Genomic DNA, 10,492 nt, shown 5'->3' with positions numbered 1-10,492 from the left:
CTCAAGGGCCTGCTTGGGGCTGGCACCCGGGTCTCACAATTTACGTCCCGGTAACTGCCGGCTGCTGTCAGGCTCACAAAGGCACAAAATGAGAAACACGGTTGTCTCCCTCCTCCACTGATGGAAGCAGGGTTACTGAGAGGGGCCAGTTCCAGAGCTGGGCCAGGAGGGCTTGTGAGCCTGAAGGTAAGACACACCGGGGAGGGTGGGGGCCGCCCCACCCTGGGGCAGCAGCAGACTGTGAGCCACTGAGGAACATCTACACTGCTGTGGACAAGAAAGGACCGCTCGTCCTGACTGCAGAGGGCCAACCAGTCAGGATGGAAGGAGGACGGACGTGACAGCCATCGTCATAACGAGAACTCTTTGCAGAATTTCTGGAAGTCCAAAATTACGTCCCTATGAAAAGTTAAAGGAAAAAGGCCTAAGGAAAAGTATGTGCGCCCCACCTTCCTTTCTGTCTCACCAAAGTCCCGGAAGGCGGTGCCTGGAGCGTGGGGCTGAGGCTGCAGGCCGGGCCCTCGGGCAGGCGTCACCCACGCTCCGTGCTCCTCAGAACTTGGGAGCACAGGTCCAGCGCCAGCTTCACCCCTGCTGAAGGGACCTGCCTTTTCACCTCCTTGTTCTTGTCACAGATGCTCCTTCCTGCCTGGCTCCTAGCAAGGCTAGTCATGCCGGCGTCGCTTGGGCGGTGAATCGTGGACACTTGTCTGTAAATACCATGTGTTCATGTGGATGTTTTGGTCAATGTACCTGAACTTCCCCTGCAAATGACGTAAACCCTGAAAGCTGAGGGACCATCTGGTTCAATGTCCAATTAAAACGTAAGTCTCAGGAGGGACCCAGGGAACCACGTGCACCAATTTTCAACTGGCTGGCAATTCCAAAGCTGTACCTTTCGGTCTCAGTTTGCCGTGTTACTTGCTTACCTAGATGAAGGATGAATTTCTTCCCTGATTTTACTAGAAGCCTGGGAAAGATGAAAGTGGCATTATCTTTAAGCGCATTGAGGTCCTTTCATAGAATGGGCTTTGCGAGAATCCCAGAATATTCCATATTCTTGAAACTAGATAAGCCATTTAATTTGTTATCCGAGTCAGGTCACTGCTGAAAGTGAGAGGGAGCTATGGATGACTCCAGGCTAACAAGCGTCAACTGGATTGAGTTCACCCCACTCTTTCACCAGATCCTGTAGCCTCTTGAAAGAAACCTTGGTGACCCCCTCAGTTATTCTAGAATATGCTGCTAACCCTTAAAGTCAGCAGGGGACAGAAGCCTAAATCTCCCTGAGCCGCACTTGGCCCTGACGCTGACTTCTTTCCGTGGATGCAGTCTCTCCACTGGAGTTTCTGCCCGTGAGCAGTTATTCCAAACTAACAAGCCAGAGGGGTGGGGAGTGGATGGGGTTGTGTTTCAGAGGCAGAAGCCCCAGCCGGGTGGCTCCTGGGTGCCGTCTGGCCCCAATGTTGTTATCTTGGTCTCCAGTCCACTGCACGTGCTTCTCCATCCTTTACACACACGAGGATGGGCATCAGGACTGGTTAACACACAACGCGCTTTGTGTTTCCTCCGCAGGAAGAGTCCAGAATTTCTGACTGTACGATAACGACCAATGGAATAAATTCATCACAGTCACTGAGACAAAGGCAACCTCTTCCCTCTCATTAGTTAAGCCCTCTGCCTGTTCCCCTCTGACCCCAGGAGTAAAGCACTTTTCCCCAACACTAACTTGTCCTCGAGAGCTGACCACTGAATGGCACCAGTGATGCGGTCTGTTAAATCCCTGTCTGGTTCTCGATAAGAAGCTGAGTTCTGACAGATAATGATCAAACCAGGGTCTGGAGCCAGACTGCCCAGACTTGAATGCTGACTTCGCCACTTACCAACCCCGAGTACCTTCACCTCCCCAAGCCTCAGTCTCCTCAGCTATAAAACGGGAGTAACGAAGCTCCTGTCTCGGAGGATTAACGAGATAATTCACGTGGAGGAGCGGCCTGGCTGGTAGTAACCACCCGAGAAGAGTGTTTTTACCATTGCTGTTGTCTGTCCCATGGCAACTGTGGTTGAATTAGGAGGCAACTAACTCTTTTGAATTGGCTAGAGATAAACCCACAAACCAATGAAGAAGTATTATTCGAGGACCGAAAGCCTTTGTCATGACAACATTAAAGTGCTCTGTGGGTATTTAATCCAAAATGAGGCTTTGTTCCAGTCCTGATAAAAATAAGGCTCCGATGGAAGGTGGCCAGCTCCGAGGCTTCTCAGCACTGACCGGACGTGAAGAGCCCTCAGGTTTCCGTGCAGTTCAGGGGGTGCTCAGGGAATCAAGCGACCAGCAGCACTGCGCCCGCCCCTTCCTTCTCCTGACAGTGACCTTGGAGGGTTCTCTGAGGTGGGCAGAGGAGCGAGGAAAGTTGCTTTTCATCAATCCAATGAAACTATGCAAAGACCTGGGAAACAGAAAAGCAGAGGCTGTTTCTGTCCTCACGGCTTCGGACGAGTATGAGTGAAAGTCCGCTCTGACGCGGGGTGAGTAAGTACACCTCTGGGTGTCGTTCATAATATTTATTTTGGAAAAATATTTTAAAAAGGAATTTCTTCATTAACAAAACAGTAAAAAAAAAAACCTCAAATAACATTTGCACAATATTCCATAAATACATTTATATACAAAAAAATATAATCACATAGACCCGAAGTGCCTTTGTACATATTTACCAAAAATTTAAATTATAAAAATGAACATCACAAAATACTCAAGCTTTACAGATATCATGAAAAATATTTTTACAAATCCAAAAAATAACGCACATTTTTTTCCACCTAGAAAAAACACATTTTAGTATCAAAAAGGACAATAAAGGCAGTGTTTGTGATTCTAATTCAAGAAAAGACTGGCTCATAAGAATCCAACATATACACTCCAAGCAGTGCGAGCTTCTCACGTAGTGATCAAGTCCATTCATTTAAATATATATTCTTTAAAAGCAACTGTCCATAGTGCAATGGAAACGTCCTAAAAGGCAGTGCGACAGGCGCCTGGAACGCCTGCCGGCCGCCCCCTCGGCAGGAAGAGGACCTGGCTTCCCAGCAGCAGTCACGAGCACCTCCGCTCCTCTCAGCAGCATCGTCGGGGCAGATATCCTTGGAAGTTCACTTATTCTAAGAGAAACGGGAATTCGCCACATCACCTCCACTTTACACCTAGGGGGGCCAAGAGACAGAGGGGAGGTTAGCGCAAGTCATAGGCCCGGTTCCGACCCGGCCGGGCCGAGGGTGGGTCGGGCAGCTGTGCGCTGACCTCAGTTGCGATGACGCACTCGTCCTTCTCCTCGGATATGACGTACACCGACTGGTACTTTGTGTCTTTCGAAGTGGAGTACACAGAGTCCGGCCTTTTTCTTTCAGCTGCTTCTCCACTAGAAGGGAAATGAAAGACATCCATAGTCAGCACGTGAAAACATTTTTGAACAGTACAATGACCAGAGCTTGGAGGAACACAGCCAGCTGGTCCCCCTGCCCGGCCTGGCCCGAGGCACCCCGCGAGGGTCGGGCACCCTCCCCCCTGCTGGCCTTCCCACCTGTCCCCTCTGGCCCGTAGCACGCACCCCCTGAGGGTCGGGGCACTCTTCTCCTCCCCCGCAGAGCCCTGGGGCTGGCTCTTGGCTTCATGCTTGCTGTGGGACTCCCCGCTGGCAGCGGCACCCTTGAGGTCCTGCAGCAGGTTATAGCCCACGGCGGGGTCGCAAGCCTTGAGGCTGTTCTTCTCGGTGCCGGGCTCCGTGTGCAGGTCCACCTTCTTGTTGGTGTTCTTGATCTGCGTGGCCCCGATGACGCTGACAGAGATGTCCTTCTCCCGCCGGCGGTTGGCCAGGTTGTTCATGGTCTCCGCCTCCCCCGGGCAGGGGTCGGCGGGGGGCCGGCGCTTCTGCAGCCTCAGCCGAACGCAGACCACGGCGGCAGCGCAGCCCAGCAGCAGCGTGAGGACGAGGACCGCGCCCGCGCCGACGGCCACCCAGGGGAACGCGCCGGCTTGGCCCTCCACGTACTTCTCGGTGAGGTCCACCACCACGGGGCCCGGGGGCAGCTCGGGAAGCAGGAACTGGCAGTTGGGGCCCCCGTAGCCCCGGGCGCACTCGCACAGGTAGCGGAGGGCCCGCTCGTGGCAGGTGGCCCCGTTGTGGCAGGGTGCGTGCTCACACCTGCTGACGGGGGCACTGCAGTTTGTGCCCGTGTACCCGGGGGGGCAGGTGCAGGAATACTCATTCACGCCGTCCCGGCACGTGCCGCCGTTGGCACACGGGGAAGAGGCACAGTCGTCCACGCTGTCATCACAGTGCCTCCCAGAGAAGCCGGCTTGGCAGCGGCACACGTAAGCATCGCCAAGGTCTACGCACTGTGCACCTGGGACACGGACAAGGGCAGCGGCTTGTCACCCAGAAAATGCCCTGAAGCACGTGCTGCCCCGGCCGCTGCGTCACACACCAAAGCAGAGACACAGGGGCAGACCGGACAGAGGCCACCGCTTAAGACAACATACATCAAACACAGGCCCACGGCGAGGGCTGGGGTGGGGTTTCTGGTCAAGCTCCATAAATCACCTGAAAAATACAGGCTAATACCTCCTGACATGCACCATGCAAAACGCTTTGCCTACAGTGCTGCATTCGCCTTCACAGCAAGCCAACAAAGGACCCAGTTTACAGATGAGAAAACCAAGGCTTAAAGAGGATGACGTGCTTGCCCACAGTTACACAGTTAGTGACAAGTAAGACTTGAAACAGAAAGAAAGAGAAACGAAGAAAGGAAGGGAGGGAGGAGGCTGGGGTTTGGTCTTTGTCTTTCCAGAGCCAAGCCTGCTAAACCTCCCTATTCTTCCTCTCTAGACATGAAGCACCCACTGCTCTATTGGTTCAGCGGCTGGAAACCAACAGGAGAGAGAGCTTGACCCCAGGACGCCACACCTTCTGTACAGAACATGGAGAGCAAAGCAAGCTGATTCCTCTCCATCGATTATCACACCCCACGCAGAAGCTCCAGAAGCTTCCAGAATGGTCCAGCCTGTCTGGGGCCCAGCTTCCCCCTCTGTGAGTTTGCTTAGGGCATCCCCCCCACTCGTGGAGACCATACATCCTCGCAGCAGACGGCTCTGCTTGGTGACAGAGCAGAGCTGGGCTTCCCTCCAAAAGCACAGTGGCTGGGCTGGCGCTGGGGCTGACCCGCTGATGTTCGGAGTCTCGGGCACCCGAGGCGCCGCAGGACGGCGCGCAGGTCATTGCATCTCCACCTGCGCCGGGCGGGCCCTGCGGACAGGGAACGCCCCTGCCTGCCTTCCTAGCTCCCTGGGTGCTTCCAGACTCGGGGATAAGATTTCTATGAACAGTTTCTCACTGTTCAGACGGAAGGGCTTCTGAAACGCAAGGCAACTCACAAAGTGATGAACTCAGCCTGAAACTAAACTCTGCGCTTCTGACGCGTTCTCACCAGTGTGGACCACTGGACAACGTCTCGGATGGGTCAGGTGGCCCCCTTACCATTGGAACAGGGTGAGGAACTGCAGGAATCCATTTTCTTCTCACAGTTAAAGCCAGAGAAGCCCCCAGGGCAGCGGCAGGTGTACCCTCCCTTGGGGTTGTCCGAGCACCGTCCCCCGTTGAAGCAGGGGCCGTCGGCACACACCATGGCACTCAGCTCGCAGATCCTGCCGTAGAAGCCAGGCGGGCAGGTGCAGGAGTAGCTGTTCTCGAGGTCCTGAGTAATGGAGAAGATGAAGAAAGCTTTCCTACATCGTTCCGAGGGACCCACACGGTCTGTCTCAAACCAGGGCTCCCGGTTCGGCAGGAGAGCCCACGGTGGCCAGACTCACCGTGCAGCTCCCTCCATTCCTGCAGGGGCTGGCACTGCACTCGTCCACCTCCGTCTCGCAGTTGGCCCCCGTGTACCCAGGCCGGCAAGAGCAAGTGTAGCTTCCCTGGCCCGTGTTGGTGCAGGTGGCCCCATTCTTGCAGGGCTTGTGGTGTGTGCAGTAGTTCAGGTCTGTGAGGGTGGAGACGGGAAGAGGAGGAGAAGGGAGGCCCAGGGTTAAATTCGGGAGACCGTACTTCCCTGAGACAGAGCCCGGGAAGCCAGGCTGCCTGGCGGGGGACAGGAGGCTTACCCTGGTTGCAGAAAAGTCCCCCCCAGCCTTCCTGGCAGTTGCATTGCCAGGGCTGCTGGCAGGTGCCGTGGAGACAGCCGGGGTACCGAATGCACTGGTCACAGTACCGGCCCTGCCAGCCCACTCTGCACCTTGGAGGAGAGGACAGAGTCAGTGGACGCTGACGCTACCGGCTTCCTAGCAACACCTTTCCCAATCACGAGAGACTGTCTTCCAACAGCATCAACACCGCTGGTTCTCAAATGAGGCAGGACACTGGACCGTCCTCAGGAGCTTTAAACCACGTGGATGCCTTCGTCCCACGTCAGAGGGTCTGACTCTGGGTCCAAGGGCCAACCGGGGCAGCATCTCTAGGTAATTCTAATGTGCTGCGAAGTTTGAGAACCAACTAAACTCTCTCTTCTTCTGTGCCAATTCTTTTTAAATCTCCATCTGTAAGTTCCACACCACTGAGGAGCTTAGATGGATGACAGCCCTTGACCCTATGCCCGTCCATGTATTTATTTAGTAGAAACACAGAAAAACAGCTCCCTCCAACCAGCTAATCTTACCTGCGGTTTTCAAAAGCACATCTAGAGATGCTTTACTAATACACTAGGTGTAAAAGGACAACAAGAAAAAGAAGAAAGCAGCTCTTGCAAACTTACTTGCATTCCCCTGGCTTGTCGCAAAACCCATGTTGCTCATCGCACCCCGGCAAGCAGATGGCTGCGAGAAGAAAAGGCACAGCGTCGAGCCCACCAGAGTGGCCCCCAGCACAACAGGGCTACAGACCGTGCCCAGCTCCGCCACAGAGCCTCGCCGAGCCCCGGGCATCGACCGTCCTGCCCGGTAACCACCGCAGACTTTACTCAGCCCAGGAGGAGCATTCTTCTTAACACAGCGGCTCCAGGACAAAAGAGCGCGGAAGCCCCCCCCCCACACCCGGCCCCTTTTCTTCTAAGAGAGGGTCAGAAGTCCTTCCCCCTCCTCCTCCCCCACTTCCCAATTCTATGCACAAAGCTCCACCTCTTAATACCCAGAAAGTGTGTGTGTAGATAAGGGTGGACAGCTGGTATGCAGAGTACCAGGGCAAGACAGCTGCTCTATTGTCTGTTCTCTCCCAGCAGCTGCCCCAGTGCAACAATACCGGCCTCCCCCTCGCCCCCCATGCCCCCACCCCTCACACACACCCCAGCGTGTACACCACACACACACACACACACACACACACACACACACACACGTGCACCCTTTCCACCAATGGGAACAGGCGTGCGTCCCAGCCGCCTATCCCCAGAGAGACCTAATCGATGGCACGCGCGGGCTGGGGGCGGGGACAGACTCCAGTGTTTGAATAAGGAGAAAAAAAGTTTAAGTTTATGGCAACCCCACGGTGAGGGAGAGGGAGGGTAGCCAGGAGGGAGGCGGCAGGCCGGCCAGAGGTCCCGGAGGGGGTGGGGAGGCTGGAGGCTGAGGTTTCAGCTGGCTCCCTTCTCCTGGTTATGAAACTCATTAACAAGCCGCTCCACAAGTTTTTAAGACAACAGAGCCAGCTCAGGCCAAGGCGAGCTCAGAGGAGCTGTGGAAAGCTGTGCGGGCTGAGCGACAATGACGCTGCAGGTACGCGCAAATCCAAACTGAGAAGCTGCGCCTCCCGGCGAGAGGTTCTGTCCTGCCAGAGAAGGTTCCCAGGCTCGGGGGCGGAAGCAAGGTTCCCTGGGGTTTCTGGGGAAGCCCTAGGACCCACCCCACCTGACACCTAGAGTGCGAGGTGGCAGTGAGGCAAGTGGGGTCCAGCTGAACCAGGCCCAGGAGCCAGCCGGTCCTCACAACCCTCCTATGCCCCCTGCACCTGTGCAGCTACCCTGCCTGCCTGGAGAATACAGAACTACGGCAGGCAGGGCCTAAGTCACTTCTGTAAAGGTATGTCCCCCCTCCCAGGCAGGGTACTACGTGAGCATCCCGCAAGCAGGACAAGCAGGGCTGGCAGGCCCAGGCCTCGAAACACACCCACCCACGTCCATAGACCCCGCGAGTGAAAGTGTCGTGAACAGTGGAGTGTTTTTAAACGGGCCAAGCACACCAACTCCGGAGAGAAAATGAAGCACTTTTCAATGAGAAGCTGTCTGGGCAAAGAGAACTCCTTTGGTAGAAGCACGCCCTGCACACAGCCTCCTCTCTGTTCCTCCCTTCCGTCCTCCCTCCCTTCCCTCAGGCTTACGTCCTGACCCCTGGCCCTGTGTCCAAAATCCTCCCTGATTAAGAAAGGCAGCTTCCCATAGCGGAAGCTGAAACGTCTAAGTTGACCCCAACCTGCCACTGGCTAACTGTGGGGTCTCAGCAAATCTCTCTGGTTCCCTGGCCCCGGTTTCCCCACCAGAACATCTCTCCGGGGCTAAAACCCCAAGATGCCAGCAGCTCAGAGAATATGTCCCCACTGCCGGGGGTGGGGGGGGGGGGAGCAGGCCTGGGGAGGGGTAAACTGAGGGAGCGGCGGCCTCCCGCAGGGACTCACGCTCAGTGCAGTACTGGCCTTTCCAGCCAGGGTTGCAGACTTTTTCCCCTCGCTCCCCGCAGGTGAAGTGGCCGAAGGCGTCGTCGCGGGGACGGCAGAAGACGGAGCAGCCTTCCCCGTAGTAGTGTTCGTCACACACGAATCGGTAGGAGTACTTGAGGTCTGTGCGACCGCTGCTGTGCAGGTCCTGGGACCACTCCTCACCCACCGTCAGGTGCCTCTGCGTGGCCAGGCGGCTGATGAGCCTTTCCGGGTTCTCTGCAGGAAGAGGATGCTCTGTTGGTTCTGACTGGGAACCCAGAGGCTCGGGGAGTGAGGGAGGTGGAAAGGATGCTGGGCAAGGAGGCTGAAGGCTCTTCTCCTCAACCTCCCGGAGTAACTTGCAGAATGAAAGATGCAGACGTTTGTTTCTGGGGAGATCTGAACTCAAATACATAATAACTGGAGACGCAGTTTGCACAGTTTGGGAGCGTTTTGGTTTGTTTTTACCTGTTGCGAGGTCATCAGGAGAATCAGAGTGGAGTGCTTCAATGATCAGAGAGAAGGTTCCCTGGAGGAAGGGGGAGGAGACAGAAGATAAACCAGAAATGTTTAAAAAAGAATCAAAGCTTTCGGGACGACCAAGTCGTCGCAGGTCTGTGTGCAGTGTGTCGTGGGGGTGGGGGTGGGGGGTCTCTGTACATCTCTTGTCTGATTTCACTTTCCTTAAGGAAATGGAAGAACTTTTTAAAGAGTGGTTTCCTGACGTGTTTTTTCAGCCTGTTAATACAGGATATCGCAGTAAAAAAAAAAAGAAGAAGAAGAAAAAGAAAAGGAAAAACGATTGCGCGCAGCAGGCAGGGCTGGAGGGGCTTGTCTGCAGTCTCCTGGGGAAGGCGCCAAGCAGAGGGCCTGGGGGCTGTCAGGCTGCGAGGGCGACTGAACAACTAGCCAGTCCACGGGCTGGGGAACTAGAACTTTCCCAAGTGAAGGGGCCCGTTCAACTTGGGGGCTAGGCGCAGAGACCGGATACGGAAATGTCCCGGGTCCTCAGCCTCTCTGCCTCACTCTATCCCGGCTGTCACCTCCCACACTCCTCTCCGCCGCCGCCGCCGCCGCCGCCTGCAGATCACCCGGGCGTGGAGTCAATGCCCCAGGCCCCCGCGGACCGCGGCGCCCACCTGCCCAGGCCCAGCCGCGCGCCCCCGCCGCGCCCCGGAGCAGGGCTGGCGGCCGCCTCCCTGCCCACCTGCCGCCCGCCCCGCCCGCCCCGCGCCCGCAGGTGCGGCGCTCACCGGCCAGGTGAAGCCAAAGGGGAAGCGGATGGGGTTGCTGAAGGCGGTGTCCGCGCCCGCGCCGTCCGGGAGGCTGAAGGAGTCGACGCCCAGCACCGGCGTGACGGTGCTGCCGTAGGTGCAGGGAGGCTCGGGGGACACGCTGGCCTGGTAGTGCTTGAGGCACACGCGGAAGAAAGTCCTGCAGGCGCACGGCGGCGGCCCCGCGCCCCCGCGGCAGCAGTTGCGGTTCCCCAGCAGCCCCTTCTTGTTGACGAACTCCTGCAGCTTCAGCTCGAACACCCCGGAGCTCCAAACCTGCGGGCGAGGCTAGGGCGTGGGGCTCCAGGCGCGGGGAGCCCGCCCGGCCGCGTCCTGCCCCGGGCCCTGCCCCCCGCGCGGCCCGCGCCCCGGGTCCCCCCGCACCTGACGCCACAGGGAGCCGGAGAGCCCCGCTGACAGCCTACCTGACGGCGCGGCCCTTAGGACCCCGCCTGGCAACTTACCTGGCACAGCAGGGCCGAGAGCACGGCGAGGGCCAGGGCGCACCGCCGGCCCATGGTGCACCGCCGGCCGCGCTCGCTC

At 57.0% G+C, this 10,492-nt stretch overlaps 1 protein-coding gene across 1 annotated transcript; it reads right to left on the bottom strand.

The window, feature by feature from the left end:
- Positions 1-3,232: 3,232 nt before the first annotated feature.
- DLL1 (delta like canonical Notch ligand 1) lies at positions 3,233-10,492 on the bottom strand (the record flags this gene model as incomplete). Its single annotated transcript, XM_082855430.1, has 10 exons — positions 10,414-10,492; positions 9,929-10,225; positions 9,144-9,204; positions 8,655-8,912; positions 6,805-6,865; positions 6,158-6,288; positions 5,867-6,036; positions 5,535-5,751; positions 3,609-4,404; positions 3,233-3,419 (listed from the first exon to the last, which is right to left on the bottom strand). The coding sequence occupies exons 1-10, from the start codon at positions 10,465-10,467 to the stop codon at positions 3,233-3,235; spliced, it is 2,232 nt and encodes a 743-aa protein (XP_082711556.1). The 5' UTR covers positions 10,468-10,492.

The sequence above is a fragment of the Leucopleurus acutus genome (assembly GCF_964270905.1).
Source record: "Leucopleurus acutus genome assembly, chromosome: 15".
NCBI lineage: Eukaryota > Metazoa > Chordata > Mammalia > Artiodactyla > Delphinidae > Leucopleurus > Leucopleurus acutus.
This window is presented reverse-complemented; position numbering and strand designations above follow the sequence as displayed.